Raw genomic sequence first — 19,169 nt, 5'->3', positions numbered from 1 at the left:
GCTAAAAGTTGCACACACCAAGTCAAAACAAAGAAAAATACGCAGGGTTTAAGAAACCTGCCCGTAGGCTTGTAGCTCTAGGTCAGGATGAACTGGACCCAGCACAGCCCAAAGGACCACTTTCCTCTTCTGCCTGCAGCCTTGGGGCTAGAACCTGCGCGTTCGGTGGTTGCTTCGGCAACCCCGAGGCGGGTGTCACCCGTCGCTATGGCGCTCGGTGCGCCGCAGCACGGCTGTTTCTGATTGGCCGAGGTGCCCCGGCGAAGCGGAAGAAGAGGTGTTGGCATTGGTTCAGCCAGCGCCGGTTGGTGGCCTAAAGCAGTATTTGATTGTACCAACGGTGCGGCAGGCAGTGGTGTCCCCGAGGTGGAGGGGACAGGGAGTGGGTTGGGGGTTGGGCGGGACGGGTCCCCCGATCCGGAGCCGCGGGGCAGCAGCAGAAACGATGAGGAGGAAGATTCAGAAATTGGCCTAAAGGAGGGATCTCCCCCTCTGGCGCGGTGAGTGGGGCAGGAGCGGGCGTTCCTTTGCGCCGGCGCGCGGTTTGAGGCAGGGTCTCCAAGGAGATGCTCACAGGTCCTAGTGGAGCAGCCCGAAGCCTCCGGGAGTCAGCTTCACTCGCCCTGGGGCAGGGGCAGGGAGTGCAGGCTGTCGCGGATAGGCGAGTCGCCCTGAGCCTGTCTCTTAGCGGAAGGGTTGGTGTCGTGCGACTGGATGGTGGGCAGGTGCCATCAACGATGTTTGACGGCCCTTTCAGTTCGATGAAGGAATTATTTTGGTTACATGGAGCGTGAATGTGTCTCTTCCAGTCTTCTCCGATACCTCTGCAGCCTCATTTATGAAAGTCTTTACAGGCGTCACTTTTCTGCCTTCCCTTTCTGTGATGCTCCTTTGACTGCCCTCTTTGCATTTCTGCACCACGTGGGTGAGGCTGTCCACTTCCACGCCTTCACACATCACGAGTCTGCGGATGACTGGAAAGCGCCCACCTCCAGCCTAGGCTGCTTCACGAAGCGCCAGACCCCCAAATCCACCTGCCAGTTAACTCCCCAGCTAGAAGCTATCTCCTCCACTCCCACCAGACTGCCACACCTTTGGGTTCCCTATCTTGGGCAGACCTATCCAGTTACCAAAATCACATTCTGGGCAGTGTCTTTGACACCACCTCTTCTGCATTTCCATCAATTATCAAGCCTGTAGCTTCTTAATAGACATCAAACCAATTTCCACATCACTGTCTTCATTTTCACTATATTAAAATTTCTGCGAGTTCCTTGGTTAAATTCAGCACCCATCCAGCTTCCCTGATTCTGGTCTGGAACTATTTCCCCCAGGATAGTTAGGCTGATCTCTTAAAAAAAAAAAAAAAAAAATATATATATATATATATATACACACACATATATATATATATGCCTTTTTTTTTTCCTGCAAAGATCGTGCATTATCCTACTCCAACTCTTTAGTTAGGCCTCCCATCAGCATTTCCATCTTGCTCATTCCCAGAACATGCCAGTCTCTGTCCCGTGTGGTAATTTCATCTGTTGTTCACACTGCCCACAATGGACTCCACTTTTTGCACCCTCCCCAGCCCTATTCTCATTCTCCAGTCTTGCTCTTTGTGTTGCCCTATTACTTTTCTCTTCCCTTCTCTAGACATTATTTGTGAAGGCAGAGGCTACATTTGTCTTACTCAGCGTTTGTTGTATCTCTCACAGTATCATGCCCATATCAGGAGCTCAACAAATACTGGTTAAGCGAATGAATCTCTAAAATGAGAAGCCATTACTTTTCATGACACCCTTTTTTGGTTCCAGAAAAGTCTGAAATAATCTCTGACAGTGAAGCTTTTATTTGTAAAATATGAATATTGAATTTATAAGTTTTATTTAGATTTCAAGATCCTTGGTAATTGCAAACTACTTCACCTCAGAGTCTATCTTTCATAATTAGTATAATGGTGGTTGTTATTAAATGGCATAGGTTTCAAGTGGGAAATAGAGAGTACAGCATAGGTTGCAAGAGAAAGGCTTTGGAGTCAGAGATACGTGGATTTGCATCCCGGATTCAGCATTTTAGTTCAGTGGCCCATGGCAAATGACTTAGCCTCCAATAAGCTTCTTCATTTGTACAGTGCACTGGTGATAGTACCCATCTCACATGATTGTCTTAAAGACTAAATGTGGACAATTCATATCAAGTGCACAGTGCCTTATACTTAATAAATTTTTACATGTTTAAAAAATTGAGATATTCACATGGTTGTTTATAGCAGTTTTATTCACAATTGCCAATATTTATGAACAACCAAGATATCTTTTAGTGGGTGAATGGATAAACTGTGATACAGCCAGATAATGGAACATTATACAGTGCTAAGAAGAAATGATCTATCAAGCCACAGAAAGACATGGAAGAACCTTAAATGCATATCACTAAGTGAAAGAGGCCAATCTGAAAAGAATCTGAATTCTGCACATTGTGTGAATTCAACAATATGACATTCTGGAAAGGGCAAAATTTTGGAGACAGTAAAAAGATCAGTGGTTGCCAGGGGTTGGGAGTTGGGGAGAAGTGGATAGACAGAGAACAGAGGATTTTTAGGGCAGTGGAAATACTGGATGATATTATAGTGTTAGATACATCTCATTATGCATTTGTCCAAACACATAGAATGTACAACACCAAGAGTGAACCCTAAGGTAAACCGTGGACTTTGGGTGATCATGATGTACCAATGTAGTTCATTCTCGGTATAAAAATTACCATTCTAGTGAGTGATACTGTTAATAGGTGAGATTATGCAGGTGTGAGAGCGGGAGGTAGATGAGAAACCTCTGTACCTTCCTCTCAGATTTGTTGTAAACCAGAGCTGCCCTAAAAAATGTCTTAACAAAAAAGAAAATGGAACACTGAGTGTGAGAATTGTGAAACTTCCATGGTCAGCCCACAGAAGGTACAAATCCATCTTCTAATTCATTCAAGTGCAATTTCTAGGACCTCCTCCTCCTACTTGTTCACACTATCTTACTTGATCACAAGCTTTGGTGTATTGTCAACAGCTCCCCAAAAGGTAAGACAGTTATTCACTCAATGAGTATTTGTTGACCATCTGATTGGTTCAGGGCACCATGTCAGGTAAGGTGGGTCAAAAGAAACTATAACCCATAAAATAGGTGAAAGAAAGGGCCAGAAATGTTGCTCTGCTAGTCAGAGCCAGTTCATCTTTGAGGCCAAAGTTAGAGTGAACTGAGTTTAAGCACTTAGATAGGCAGAGAGGACCTAGAAGGTCATTCACACAGTTAATAAATATTTATTGAGCATCTGGATGTTTGGCAGTGAACAAAACAATGTCACTATTTCTTTAGAATTTATATTCTCAGGGAGAGTAGATCAGGGTCCAGAGGACACAGAATCTCATGCCAGATTATCTGGGTTCAAATGCCAGCTGCCCCACTGCCCGATGCGGAACCTCTGGCAAGTTATTTCATTTTTTGAATCTCAGTTTCCCGTAAAATGGAGTTGTTTATTACATGAATCCATATCGACAAATTTCTTAGAACTCTGATGGGTACATGGGAAGTACCATGTAAATGTAGCTATTTGTATTTCTTGGGGGTGGGGGAGAGAAGTAAACAGGTAAAAATAAAGCAGGGTAAGGGGATAGAAAGTGTTTCCCTAGGGACAGGTTGTGTGGCTTGGATTTGGAAATGAGTCTTATATTTTTGAAAGACTTGGTCTATTTCCATAGGAAAGTGAACATTAAACATACTTGTATCTGGGTGACATGTGCGATGATTTAAAAAACCCATGAAACTGAACATTGCCTAAAATAGATGATTTCTTATCATTATTCATGCTTATCTAGAGGTCAGTCTTACCCTCATTTCAGCTGAAATTTCAGTAGTCATAATAAAAGGTCATACACCTAAGTCCAGCTTGGGGTTTATTAAATCTTCCACTGGGGATAATTATAATTGACCTGGGTTCTAGCGTCACAGCCCTTAGCAAAGTCACAGTGACAAAATGACAATTGACTGGCTCGCATCTGGAAAAGAAACTAAAAAACCCTCCTAATGAAAGCTAAAATATAAACTGGAGGCAGAATGGAGAAAGCACAGCAGCCATAATATTGACCCTGGGCCATCAGGAAAAAGTTACACAGTGTTTAGTATATTGTTCCTGAAAGTTTCAGAAAAGTGTATAGGAAGTAATATTTGATTATTAAAATGGTAAATATTTGTCTAGAAAATTCACTTAGGCTAGCAGAGAGCTGGAAAAATTCCACCAATAAATGAGAGTTATTAAAGCATTAGATTAAGAGGGAAGGCTCTTCTTGACTTTAAATTCCAGTTCTGCTGCTTACCAGCTGTATGACCTGGGACACATTGCTTAACCTCTGTGGACCTCAGTTCACTCATCTGTGAAAGGGGACAATAATGGTAGCTGCCTTCCAGATTTGTTAGGAGACTTGTACGAGTTATGGAAAGCACTGAGCATGGCACTGGCATGGGCTAAGCACAAGGGAAACATTTGCTCTTATTACTGCTGTTTTATTACTAGATAGGAGATCTTGGCCAAGTTACTTAGCTTCTCAGTGCCTCAGTTCCTTCTTCTGTAAGTTGGAGATCTAACACTACCCACCACATAGGATCGTTTTGAGGATTAAATGAATATACTAAAATGCTTATTATAGTAAACCTTGAATAATATTATATTTAAAAAATTAAAATCAAGTCTATTTTTGATTTTGAAAATAAAACTTTTTTCTCATTTTGTCTATTTGTTATCAATGAATCAAAGTCAGCATATGTAGACAAATGATTAAAAATGAGCCTGACAGGTTCTTCAGATTGAAGTAATAAGTAATATTACCCATGACAATATTTACAAACAGCTATCATAATAACAATTACTTACATTTCTATAACTATTGACAGTGCTGAAGGGGTTTTGCTTTATTTAATCCCAACCACCACTTTATGATAAGGGTATACTGTTATTTCTATTTTGTGGTGAATGAAGAAACTACTAATCAGAGAGATCCTGGGACTATCTGAGGTCACATGGCAGGCACACATGGAAACCAGGTCTCGTCCACCACCATTGCTTCTTCGGACTACCTCTCAGTGGTGTAACCAGAAGAATTCACATGCTCAAATCTGTGAAGTATTTGAGAACATGTGACATTCTTAGAATGTCCACATATGTGCTACACTTGACATACATGTGAATACTCATCTTTAGGAGATGGTTTTGTCCTGTTCCTGTATACTCGAGGTGGTCCATATCTAACATGAATAACATTTACTTTGTGGCTTCCTTGTGTTTATGAGATCTTTTTCAAATCAACATTCTGTAACATCTGAATCCTGGTCAACAGTGGCAAACGTATTATTTGCTGATAGTTTTGTCCCCATTATCTTTATTCCCCATACTTAGTGATACTCCAGTTATACATGGAGCTTCCCAATCCAGTTTCACTGGGGACTTTTTCATTCATTCATTCATTCATTCATTCAGCAACCATTTGTCGAATACCTTTGTTATAAACTAACAATGCTGTGCTGGATGCTGGGGATGAGTGAGCGGGCTACCATCCCTATCCCTGACTAGTTTGTAGTAACTAGAGGAGACAGACACGTGTATTTATTGGATTATTGCCACAATCCTCCCCTTTATTAAGAGCTGCAAGGCAGTGCCTGGTGAAGCTGTGGCCCCACTGAGGATGCCACTGGAAATTACCTTAAAGAACGGACGTTTAAGTTGAGACACGAGAGATGAGTCTTTCAGGTCTTCCTGTAGCAATCTGTTCCTTGAGTCCAGGAATAGAGATCCTGGGGTTTCCAGCAGAACCCACTCTAGAGCAGGGATTCAGGGGTCAGGTGTGGAACTGGCAAGGCAGAGGCATCATCCCATGGAACACCTCATAGGCCTTGTTAATTTTTGTTGTTACCTCAAGAGAAATGGAAAGCCCACAAAGGCTTAACTGGTCAGAGTTATCCATAAAAAGGGTTGCTTTTGTAGCTTTGTGGGGCATGGATTCCATGTTGTTGGGCAGAGAGAGTAAATGGAAGTTGAGGGACTGCTTAGGAATGGATTGCTGTAGTTTAGGTGAGTGATGAGGGAGATGAGGGTGTTGGCTATGAGAGTGGAAAGAAGTGAACAGATAGAGACCATATTAGAAACGGTAGAAGAATAGGATTTAATGGCCAAACAACTAAGGGGGTGAGGAAGAGAAAGGTGCCATTTTTTCTGATGTTCATGCCAAAGTGCTGTATTTTGAGATTATCTGTGACTATTTTGTTCCTAAGTTGGCTGTAGACTTAGAGGCTGCCACTCATCCATGTACCGTCATCCACCTCTCTCCGCGTTCCTCAGCTCCAGTTCAACTAATCTACTTGCTGTCTCCCCAGACCACTCCCAGGATTTTGCCTCCATCCCTTTATTCATTCACTCTTCTGAAAAGTTCTTCACAAGCCCTACCCATTTTTCTGGACCTTCTTCATGTCCCCAGTTCACAAGCCTTTCCATGACTTTTCAGCCCACAGTGATCTTCCTTTCCCCCAAATTCATTTGATTTATAATCTCCTTTAGAAGTTAACTTCCTCTGCTTTTTGACATTCCTAGTATTCCTATTTAGTCCCTTGTAGTAGCCTATACCACAAGAAATCCACCCCCCCACCTTTAAGGTCCAATAGCAGTAGTTTCGCATTGTTTGACTTAGGTACTTAGGACTTTTCACGCATACTGAGATGTGCATAGATTCTTTTTTGCAACGCCCAGAAGTGTCTTATCCACCTTCAGACTATAGTGAATAATAAAATGCACTTAAAACAAAGTGTTACTAGATGAAATGTAATTGGATTTTATGGCTTAAAAGTACTTCTAGTTTCTTATAGTGCCTCCAGTTGTTATGAACATCAATGTGTTTACTTGTTCTCTTCACCCTTAGAAGGTCTAGGGTGTTGGGTTCAGTCCACACTTATTTATTATCACCAGGACTCATTTGTTATCGTGATTTATTACCATGATGGTTAACTTTGGGGGAATACAGTTTGACCATGTCTTATTCAGTGCGGTATCCTCAGTGCTTTGGCATATATGAGGGGATCAATAATTACTTTTTGAAGGCAAATAATTACTTGTGAATATAATTGTCACCTTTCTCTTACACACAAAAACAGAGAACAGAATGTAATCTTGCTGTGTTTGGGGTCAATGAGAAAAGAGAAACTTGGTGTGCTACTTAAGTTACTTTCATTGATTGGTTAATATAAATTTCCCCCTCATAGCATCTGGACCTTTTTTTCCTTTTCTTTTCAATATCACTGGTTAATATATATCTTTTCAATATCACTGCTTAATATATGGGTCTCTGGTTTCACTTGTTTTAACACAGATATATGACAAACTATGTCCTGAGTAGGTTTGGTTCAGCAGCCACCCAAGGCGTGAACACAGTCATATCACAAACATCATTATATAGAGGCAGTGGACGGATCATAGAAACCATATTCATATCTGCAGCTATTTCCTTTTCCAAGAAAGTATAAGTTTGAGCAGGTATAAAGCTTCAAAAGAAGAAAACGATAATGGTGTCTCTTGCCACAAACTTTAGTGATTTTGGAGCAGCACCTGCAGTCCAACTTGGGTTAGTACTGGCCACAGGAAAATGAGGGAAAAATCTTTTTTTTTTTTTTCCTAAGATTTTATTTATTCATCTGAAAGAGAATGAGAGAGGGGAGGGTCAGAAGAAGCAGACTCCCTGATGTGGGACTTGATCCTGGGACTCTAGGATCATGACCTGAGTCGCTTAACTAACCGAGCCACCCAGGCACCCTGAAGGCAAAGTCTTAAAGAAGTGTCTAACATACAGTAGATGTCAATAAATACTTGTGGGAATGAGTGGGAGACAGAATACAATTGGAATTTTTTATTCTTTATATCTTCAATTGCTTGTTTGAATATAAGATAGAAAATTGTTTAAAGTATAAACGATTTGCACAAGGAAGGTGTCAACTCTACTGACTCAGGAGCAAGGCCATGATAATACTTGCCCTTTAGCTGGGGATGTAGTCCTGCCAGTGGAGGTTCTGTAGCAACTGTGTCTTTGTTTTCCTCTGCATGGTGATATGAAAATACACCGCCTACCTGTTTCACATGAGTGAGGCAGGATGAATGAATGAATGTTTGCGAGCACCGCAGGGTCCAGGAAGTGAAGTTATGCAAGCATCAGTTGCTATTAGATCACCTTTTGCCCTCGGCTAAGGGCCAATGTCAACAAGTCCTCCCTTTCCCATTTACCCAGAACTTGCCATTAGGATTTAGACCACAGAGGTGTACTGGGTAGGCTCCGTTCTTCTTCTTCTTCTTCTTCTTCCTTCTTCCTTCTTCCTTCTTCTTTCTTCTTTCTTCTTTCTTCTATTTTATTTATTTATTTGACAGACAGAGATTACAAGTAGGCAGAGAGGTAGAGAGAGAGGAGGAAGCAGGCTCCCCGCTGAGCAGAGAGCCCGATGCAGGGCTCGATCCGAGGACCCTGAGATCAGAAGCTTAACCCACTGAGCCACCCAGGTGCCCCCTGCTCCGTTCTTCTTTTAAAGGTGCTTTGTGGCCATGGATACCTTTTATCTCTCTGGGCCTCAGTTTCCTCTTTGGCTAAATGAAGGGTACGGAATCATGATCTTCAACCCATGGCCTATAGATCTGTTTTATTTGTGCCATGCAGGAATTTTGATTTGCTTCATTTTTAATGTGAGTTTAAATCCCTTTAGAGAGGGTATGCCTCCTCAGGTTTGACTGAAGCTCTGACTGGATCTACTCTATGCCTGTCATGCATTTACATTCCGTTCCTGGGCCTGGAAGGTGTTAGACACCCTCACATCAGATATTCTCTATGGTTTTTACATAGAACAACTGTTTCTGTTCAGCTGGCTCCACACCTATTTCCCACTGAAGAACAATTACAATGTAACATTAGGGATAAAATCAAGTCCACAGTTTAGAGACACCAACTCCCTTTTTGAGCTGTAACAGGTACAGGTATAAGCAAGTCATGTTTCTTACAGGAGTTCCTTGACTTTTAGATCACTTTACTTTCAAGGTGTGTGTGTGTGTGTGTGTGTGTATGTTGTGCGTGTTTTATTTTCCAGTTATTTGACCCATCTAACTTGACACTTTCTGTGCAGGGTATATTGTTTTCTAAAACACAAACAATTTGAAAAGCTCTGTGAGTTTAAGTGTAATTATTCTTTGTAAAAAGGAGACACTTTCTCTATTCTCATGGCACTTTAATTAAATAAACTGCTCAAGTGGCCAATGTATTTTGTTTATCCTGAAGTAATTTTGGACTTACATAAAAGGTGCAAAAGTAGTATAGTGAGTTCACATCTACCCTTCACTCAGCTCCCCCCCCCCCAGTGTTAGCATCTTGCATGACCATGGCACAATTATCAAGATTAAGAAATTAACACCTAACTAATGCGTTTTGACACACTTTGTTTTCAAAGGACCGCTATTAAGGGAATATTGAGAAAAAAATCTACAGTAAAGTACTTAGAGAAATGTTTTTTGTTTTGCATTGCCAGATAGTTATGGGGCTGAAAATTCTCTCAGTTTCTTTAATGTGTACTTGAGCACAGACAGATCTGTAACTTGTAATCTGAAATGGAGGTTAACTGTCATTCATCAAAGGAAATAAGGACTCCCTTTTGTCGGTACAAGGAAGTTAGAACTTCCTTTTGTGGTAAGCTTCCTAACAGTTTATTTTAGTGCTTTTTCAAAATAATAAACCTGATGTAGCCAAAGTGGTGATTAACTGGAGTCATGTTAAACACTCTTACTGTTTTTACTTTCTAAGTGCTGTTTTTTTCTCAACCATTGGTATATGTAGTAAATAAAGTAAATAATTAATCACTGAAGTGATTAATAAGAAAAAAAAAAGTATTACTGGGATTTGGAGCTATTTCCTATCATGAATCAAATGGCTTTCTGTTTCATCTTCAGTAAAGATGAGGCCATTTAAGGGTCTTCTGAACAGTTAAGGCAACTGTGGAATAAAAACAAATTTCTGGGTAGAGAATCTGAAAACCGTATTACAAATACCTTGTTATCTAGTTAGTGGGTTTATATTGTACAATTTAGATTAATTACAGACAATTAGGTAATTTTACCAAAGCATGGATTTCTTTCTCTGTCATAGGTGTTTACCTTGCAATTACCAAGAGATCATGAGCAAATGAGGTGTGTGTCTCTGGGGACTTCTTTTAGCATTAACCCACATTTCAAACGATAATAGAAGATGAGAATTACTTTCAGAGTCTCTTTAAAATGGATTAAAAAAATTCAACAGTGAGTCAGTACTGTGATTTTGTCTGTACTTGACCAGGGCTGTAAACACCAAACCTGTTTCGCTATCCCATGAGGCGTGAAAAGATCCTTTCTCACCCTTCTGTGATAGTATTTGGGTCCCATGGCTGAAATGTGCAAATGAAAGATACTGGAAGTTTCTGTTCTTTAAGTAATATGCACAAGGATTTTGTATATAATCTTTCACTTCTGTGCCCCCTCCCTTTTTAAAAGAAAAAAAATTACTGAATTTCAGCTTTCCCACTTAGAATTTCAAGGGAAAATCCACCTGAACATAATTATTTATGTGCCTAGTATTGTAATTTCTTTGGCCTCATCTCATCTGTAAAATAAATGTTAGAAAAATCAGTAGCTATCTTTTTTTTTTTTTTGTTTTTAGCATTTTGTTTCTCAGATGAAACTGTACACAGAACTCCAGTGAATTGGGACTGCTCTGGCTTAAGTGGGGAGCCCAGGTTCAGCCCTAACTTCTCAGCCACGGTTCTCCTCTTCTGGGCTCCCTCTCACCCTCTCCTGGTTGTCCTGGAACTCACAACTACTCAGTCCTTGCAGGCTCTGAACTTGGGCAGAGGTTCTCAGAGAATCATCTAGGGTTGCTATGAAAACAATATTGCTATTTGAAAGGCGAGACTTCAGTTTTCTAGGCCATTCGGGTGGTCTTCAGACTAATATGTTATTGGTCCACAAGGAGATAGTACAAAATGGAGAGTGTTTCGAAATGTTGACAGCAATTCAACATTGCTGTGACATCCAACCACGTGATCTGAGCTGACTTACTTTGTTGAACGGGATATGGACCAAAAGTATTGGCCCATAATAGATTGCAAATTAAAAAGAAAAAGAAACTTCATAGGTCACTTGAGAAGCACTGTTCATGCATATTATATTATATAGAACTCTAATTTCTCTCCTCAAGACTGATAATTCCCAAGTGTGTTCAAGATTATTATAACATGACAAATAATCCATCCGTTGATTTGATTTATGAGGAAGCTCTATGAAAGGTTTTTGAATTGAAAGAGTGATGACACGGGTTTGTTTTTTTAAATAGTTCTTTTATCCATTGGTCCATTCTTTTTTTTATACAGTAAATATTTGTTGTTTGCCTTCCTTGGAACTAGAGGGTATTATGCTAAGCGAAATGAGTCAATCAGAAAAAGACAATTATCATATTATCTCACTGGTATGTGGAATTTAAGAAACAAAACAGATCAGAGGGGAAGAGAGGAAAAAATAAAACAAGATGAAACCAGAGAGGGAGGCAAACCATAAGAGACTCTTAAACAGAGAAAACAAACTGAGGGTTGCTAGAAGGGAGAGAGGTGGGCGGAAGGGGTAACTGGGTGATGAACGTTAAGGAGGGTATGTGATGTAAGGAGCACTGGTTTTATATAAGACTGATGAATCACAGACCTGTACCTTTGAAAGCAATAACACATTATTTGTTAATTAATTAAATTTAAAATAGAGAAAAAAATCCCAAACCAGCCAACTAAGCTTTAAGCTATAGCGCCACCACCCATCCCCCCCAAAAAAAAGTGAACCAGGGAGGTCCAATTCCTGGTCTAATGAGGTAATCATGCAATTGCAATATTTTGTGCACATGTTTGCAAAGTGGGGAGTACAAGCTGCCCTGGGGACACTGAGGAGAAACATCAGGTTTGGGGGGTTAGAGGAGGTTCTCATCCTAAAATCCTAAAATAGTTGTTAAAAAGCAAATACTTCATGAACATTGGTAAAGATGCCTTTGCTACTCCTTGTAGATTATGACACATATATTTTTTGAGCTTTTATACTGTGTCTGTACTGTGCCATGTGCTATTCGGCGTGTGGGGGATGTAGTTGTGTGTAAAGCACATACAGTTTCTGTTCATGTGGGCCTTAGGATCTTCTGCAAGAAAACTAATAAATGGACAAGAATATTTCTGATGTTGACGAGCTTCAGAAGGAGATAAAAGAGCCAGCCTGGGAATGAGAGAGGAAGAGCAAGTGGCAAGTGCCAAGGGCCAAAGCTTATGGGCAGGAATGGGGTTGCCATGTTCATGAGCCAGGGAGAAGGCCAGTAGGGCTGAAGTGAAGGTGAGCAAGAGGGAAAGGGTAGAGGGATCAGAGAAGTGAACGTCCTGGAAGGGTCAAGCAAAGAAGGGAAAGTCGAGGCTGTGCTCAATGTGTATCCCCAGCAAGATTCTTGCATCCTTATCGTCCACAGCTCTCCCACTGGGGTTGGTGATCACAGTGAATGACATGGGTGTCCTACTGAGAGACTCTCCCATCCCTTAGGTGTTGGCTTCAATATTCCTTTGCTTCTTACAGCCAGTTCCTGTGTCTCTTTTATGGAGGACTCCCCTCAAGCTTGTAGAGTCCCTTTACCCCCAGACAAGAGTGTTTGGGGGGTTTTGACCTCCCTTGAGGACGTCTAACCAATGACTAAAGGCTAAATAGGAACATGAAAGTCTGCTCCCTTCCCTCAAGTTTAGACAGTCCTGAGACATAATCTGCACTCTGGAGCTCCCCTTGGAATCACAACGAGGCTGCCCTCTGGAGAGCTTTTGATCTAGGTAGCATGCTAGCTTGACTTCTCTGGAGAACACCTCCTCAGTTAAGTACTCTGCCTCTGGGCAATTTAAGATGTGAGCTGCTTTCCCCCCATCTCCAGTTTTGGATTATAACCATTGGTATAACGTGATTGTTTTTGTTGATTTAAAATGGGATTAGATGAAATATTTCAGACCATTCCCAACTTCTCGAAGTTTTCTTCCAAATAGTTTCCATTTTAACAGTCATCAAGTGGAAAGGATTTTGTTTTTTATCTGAAAGCAATTGTCTGTTTCTCCTGATTCTGGTGGATTTGTTTACTGTTTAATTAAGTGAAACATTCCCAGAGAGTTATCTATTCTCACTCTTCCAGCTCACAGAGTAGACATTAATCTTAAACTGATAAAACTATTAGATGATTATTTCCTGTTCACACACTGGGTCAATCAAATTATGCAGATTAAACAGGGGAATAAGATGGGGTGTTTAGCAGGGTATGATCTGGCTAGATATGCTCTCCTTCTGGCAGAAGCTTTTCTACACATTTTCATATGCTAATCCTTGTGGCTTTCATTTCCTACTTCTAACACAGTCTGTAGCTATGGTTTATGCAGGAATTGGAGGCCAGCAAGCCAATGTGTCTATGTGGAATTTTCCCTCTGTCCTTGAGGGAAAAGTAAAATCAGATTCTATTAATTTTGACTGGATTTCCATTTATTTTAGAACTTTGGGGGCATTTTAATATCCATATATAAGAAGCACTTGGACCTTTTGCTTTTAAAAATTATTTGCAGGTCACCTGTGTCATCCCTTCTTCCACCTTCTCCTCCTCCCTCCTTCCCTTCCTTCTTCTTTCTTTCTTTTATAGATTGATGTACTCAATCTTTGAGTACATCACAAAACACAGTTTGAAGTCATTAAGTGGATTTTTACTTGCTTGTGGGAAAATCATATGCCTGTGATAGCCTGCTTTACCTTTAACAGTGTTCAGTCTGAGATTGGATATAGTAAATGTTCAGTAAATATTTCTTGGTTGTATGAATCCCTGGTGTTATGTCCTAAGCACAGTCCTAAAATACTATTTTAGTGCTTTTCTTGATGTTCTTCTGTGAAGAGAGCCTTGGTCTCCAACTGATAATTCCAGCTCAACTCTTTGTCATAAATATGACTACTCTACTGGAAAAATAATTTTTTAATCCTTACATAAACTTTGTTCATTTCACAAAATAAAGTTTCACTCCATTCTGTTGCAGTGAAACACCCATTGGCACATTCCTTTACCTTTAAATATCTCTGAAACACTTGGAATTGACCTTCGATTGCACAATACATTGAGGCATGCAATTATAAGACAATAACACATGCTTTCTCATGCCTGAAAATAACTCTGAAGTCAAGCTGTGACATTATAGCACAGTTGGAAAATTTTACATCCAATCAAATTAAATCAATTGTATATTTAATTTTGTATTTGCTGTGTAAGTGAAAGTAAGACTGTCTTCAGCTTTTTATTTGTTTATTTTTAGTCTGGAAATTAAAAAATTGAATCAGAAATTGATTAAGGATAAAAGGACAAACAAATAAATAGTTTTCTGTTCAATGGTTAAGTAATCTGCCTTATCTCTTACTTAGCTTTTGAGTGTGAGTGGGAAATGGTATTAAAATTTACCCTAGGAAGGGTGGCCATGATGACTACAAAGCTTATCTAGAAGATTGAAATGCTATTGGGTTGTATTCCCAGACTGGCCAGACTGACTGTCCAGATTGTTTGAAAACAAACTTCAGTTGAGTAAATTTTAAAGATCTTATTGACTTTATTCAGTGATTCATGAATTAGACAACATCCATTCTAGCAGATAGGAAGGAACTCTGAGGAGCTTCATAGGCAGAAAGGAGCAGGAACAAGGAAATAATGCTAGTTAAAAAGTAGACTATTGCAAGATTACTTTTCCCTAAAGGGTAACATGGGTTTATCAGGCAGATTATTTAACTAATGCTGATCTGATCATTCCTGCTTGGCTTGTTTAAGTGTTCATATCTAGGAGGGCTGAAAATGTATTTAGATTTGGTTACCTGGGGATTAGCCTAAGTGACTCCATTTTGGGCTTGTTGGCTTGTTTTCGACAGGGAGTTGAGTGAGTGTAGGGGCTATGCAAGACTGGCCCAATTTTTGCTGAAGAACTTGTGACTGCCATTGACCCACCTGGGGATCAGGTGGCAGTTTGGAAGCTTTAGGAATTCTGGAGATCCAGTGAAGTTTTGTGTGTACCTTTGACACTGTAATGCTATTGACAGGTGGGTGGGGCTTTCTCTGGGCTCTTAGGCAGATGACCCATGATGAGGGAGGAACCCCTGGAATTAGAAGCATATAGTTAAGGATACTTGTCGAGAAGACAAGTAAGAGGGCATAAAAGCATTAGTTGGGCTCCAGGTATTTGCTTATAGATATATATTTTGGAAAGCCCCATGGGGGCACTTTTCCTGACAAGGAGAATAGTATGTTTGTTATTATATAACAAACATATTTATAACAAACATATAATATGTTTGTTATATTATATTATAATATAATATTATTATGTAATATAATATCATTATATTACATATAATAGTATGTTATATTGTTCAACAAACCAATTGTTTGTTGAACAATTGGTCAGAATATTTGAAAACAAGGGTGACTCAGAGAACAGAAACTCTGGGGCTACTATACCTTTAAACTGTGTCCTAAATGTATCTGAAGGCCTTTGAATGATAAATCATAAATGCTATTCATGTGTTTTTTTTTTTTTAAAGATTTTCTTATTTATTTTGGAAAAGGGAGAAGGGGCAGAAAGAAAGGGGCAGAAAGAGAAGGGACAGAAAGAGAAAGGGGAGAGACAATCTCAAGCAGACTCCCCACTGAGCACAGAGCCCAATGCAGGGCTCGATCCCAAGACCTGAGCTGAAACCTAGTCGGACATTCAACCAACTAAACCACCCAGATGCCCCGAAATGCTATTCATGTTAACATTTTTTCCCCCATTTTTTAAATTAACATATATTATTAGCCCCAGGGGTACAGGTCTGTGAATCGCCAGGTTTACACACTTCACAGCACTCACCAAAGCACATACCCTCCCCAATGCCCCTAACCCAACCACCCTCTCCCTCCCTGCCAACCCTCAGTTTGTTTTGTGAGATTAAGAGTCTCTTATAGTTTGTCTTCCTCCTGATCCCATCTTGTTTCACTTATTCTTTTCCTATCCCCCAAACCCCCATGTTGCTTCTCGACTTCCTCATATCAGGGAGATCATATGACAGTTGTCTTTCTCCGATTTACTTATTTCACTAAGCATAATACCCTCTAGTTCCATCCATGTCATCGCAAATGGCAAGATTTCATTTCTTTTGATGGCTACATAGTATTTCATTGTGTATATATATACCACCTCTTCTTTATCCATTTTTCTGTTGATGGACATCTAGGTTCTTTCCATAGTTTGGCTATGGTGGACATTGCTGCTATAAACATTCGGGTGCACGTGCCCCTTCGGATCACTACATTTGTATCTTTAGGGTAAATACTCAGTAGTGCAATTGCTGGGTCATAGGGCAGTTCTATTTTCAACTTTTTGAGGAACCTCCTTGCTGTTTTCCAGAATGGTTGCACCAGCTTGCATTCCCACCAACAGCGTAGGAGGGTTCCCCTTTCTCCGCATCTTCGCCATCATCTGTCATTTCCTGACTTGTTGATTTTAGCCATTCTGACTGGTGTGAGGTGGTATCTCATTGTGGTTTTGATTTGTATTTCCCTGACACCGAGTGATGTGGAACACCTTTTCATGTGTCTATTGGCCATCTGGATGTCTTCTTTGCAGAAATGTCTGTTCATGTCCTCTGCCCGTTTCTTGATTGGATTATTTGTTCTTTGGGTGTTCAGTTTGATAAATTCTTTATAGATTTTGGATACTAGCCCTTTATCTAATACGTGGTTTGCAAATCTCTTCTCCCATTCTGTCAGTTGTCTTTCGGTTTTGTTAACTATTTCCTTTGCTGTGCAAAAGCTTTTGATCTTGATGAAGTCCCAGTAGTTCATTTTTGCCCTTGCTTCCCTTGCCTTTGGCGAAGTTCCTAGGAAGATGTTGCTGTGGCTGAGGTCGAAGAGGTTGCTGCCTGTGTTCTCCTCAAGGATTTTGATGGATTCCTTTCTCACATTGAGGTCCTTCATCCATTTTGAGTCTATTTTTGTGTGTGGTGTAAAGAAATGGTCCAATTTCATTTTTCTGCATGTGGCTGTCCAGTTTTCCCAACACCATTTATTGAAGAGGCTGTCTTTTTTCCATTGGACATTCTTTCCTCCTTTGTTGAAGATTAGTTGACCATAGAGTTGAGGGTCTATTTCTGGGCTCTCTATTCTGTTCCATTGATCTATGTGTCTGTTTTTGTGCCAGTACCATGCTGTCTTGATGATGACAGCTTTGTAATAGAGCTTGAAGTCTGGAATTGTGATGCCACCAACTTTGGCTTTCTTTTTCAATATTCCTCTGGCTATTCGAGGTCTTTTCTGGCCCCATATAAATTTTAGGATTATTTGTTCCATTTCTTTGAAAAAAAATGGATGGGGTTTTGATAGGGATTGCATTAAATGTGTAGATTGCTTTAGGTAGCATAGACACTTTCACAATATTTGTTCATCCAATCTCATGTTAACATTTTTATTGTTGTATTATAAATGAATGTTAGCTTTTGTATATTTAAATAAGTACTATAAAATGACTTTTGTCCTGAGAATATTTTGGAACACACAACCCAACTAAAGTTTTTCCCTCTGGTTTATTTTGGAAGGCATGCAATGTTAATTCTGGGGCATTGATGTTTTACAATGCCTGATCAAGATAAAAAGGTGAAGACCACAGAAAAATCAACTGATAAAAAACAGCAAGGAATCACCACCAGGTAACCCCTTCCTGATAATTAGTATCTCAGACAGTGGCCAGCAACAAGATTTAATGGCTTTTTGAGAAATAGAGTAGACCCTTGACAATGGTTACTCTGGGTTATGGTATTTACTGGAATGTTTGATTATTTCTAGAGTTCTAAAGGAAATGCTTAGTGTGTGTAGGTTTCCATCTATGAAACAGGCCTCGAAGGGGCAATGCCATCAGGGGGTTGACTAGTTCTCCGGGAATCTTCAGTCGGTTGACATTGTGTTCTTTCTTCTAGGGACTATTCAGATCTTAAAAGACTTCGTTGCCTTTTGAACGTCCAGTCAAGCAAACAACAGGTAATGTTTTCAAAGATTGTGCATGCATTAATAAAAGAGAACTCACATGTTTCTAAAGGAATTGATTTAACATTTTTATGAACAATAATATACCTGTGTTTCTTAGTTCTTAAGTATGTCTTGTTTCTCTTCGTGTGGCTGTTTCTCTCATACCTGGTTTAGGTTCTGCCAAGACTCAGGGTCTATAGCCTTTTTATTCTCTTCTCATGGCTGGGCCCTGCTCTATTTTCTGCTTATTGCCATGTGTCCTAATTACCAAAGCCCTTCAGTCTAGAAACAGTGTTTGACTCTTTGGAACTTTAGGGAATTTGATTTTTTTCCCAAACACTGATTACTGAGTTTCCTTTCTTCTCCCCTCCATTCCTCTTCATGCTGCCCTGTTCCTACAGTACTGCTCTTGATGCTTGCTGCACATTTTATCTCATGAAAAGACCAGAAATGGATGAATTTGGCTATTTTTATGATAGCATTTTTATATTTTTATTACATGGATAAAAGAATTGCACCTCTGCTTGAAATTATCTTTACACTTTTCTTTTTGGTTTTATTTCTGTAAGACTTGGGAGGATCCCGAGATTTGAGGCCATCCATGAGGATTTGGGGAACAGCACAGCAAGTGCTAATTCTAATGTTAACAGTATACAGTCAGCACCGTTAACTGGTAATGATAGGGATGCTTCTTGAACTGCAGTGACCTGGCACCAAAGTCTACTATGCTATACTTGTTTAAGTAAATTTTTTTTTAAAGATTTTATTTATTTATTTGACAGACAGAGATCACAAGCAGCAGAGGCACAGGCAGAAAGGGGAAGCAGGGTCCCCGCTGAGCAGAGAGCCCGATGCGGGGCTCGATCCCAGGACCCTGGGATCATGACCCGAGCCGAAGGCAGAGGCTTTAACCCACTGAGCCACCCAGGTGCCCCGTGTTTAAGTAAATTTGTTTAAGAGCTCAAATTGTGGGAATCCTTATAGATTTGGTTATATCCATCAAACTAAC

General features: G+C 40.1%; 1 protein-coding gene across 9 annotated transcripts in view; it reads left to right on the top strand.

Moving 5' to 3' along the window:
* Nucleotides 1-253: 253 nt before the first annotated feature.
* The window catches only part of NEK10 (NIMA related kinase 10), a 238,958-nt gene continuing 220,042 nt past the window's right edge, over nt 254-19,169 (top strand). For 4 of the 9 annotated variants that reach the window (XM_004754326.3, XM_004754325.3, XM_004754324.3 and 1 more), the window contains exons 1-3: nt 292-500; nt 17,734-17,844; nt 18,112-18,172. In XM_004754326.3, the coding sequence (XP_004754383.1) occupies nt 17,771-17,844; nt 18,112-18,172 (135 nt within the window). In that variant the 5' untranslated portion in view covers nt 292-500; nt 17,734-17,770. Of the gene's footprint in view, nt 501-17,733; nt 17,845-18,111; nt 18,173-19,169 lie in introns of all 9 variants that reach the window. The other 5 variants (XM_045088985.1, XM_045088986.1, XR_006609259.1 and 2 more) reach the window with 3 other exon arrangements.

Source organism: Mustela putorius, unplaced genomic scaffold (genome assembly GCF_011764305.1).
Source record: "Mustela putorius furo isolate JIRA1106 unplaced genomic scaffold, ASM1176430v1.1 tig00003834_pilon_pilon_pilon, whole genome shotgun sequence".
Classification (NCBI taxonomy): domain Eukaryota; kingdom Metazoa; phylum Chordata; class Mammalia; order Carnivora; family Mustelidae; genus Mustela; species Mustela putorius.
The sequence above is the reverse complement of the archived record's forward strand: the minus strand, read 5'-3'. Positions and strand labels throughout refer to the sequence as shown.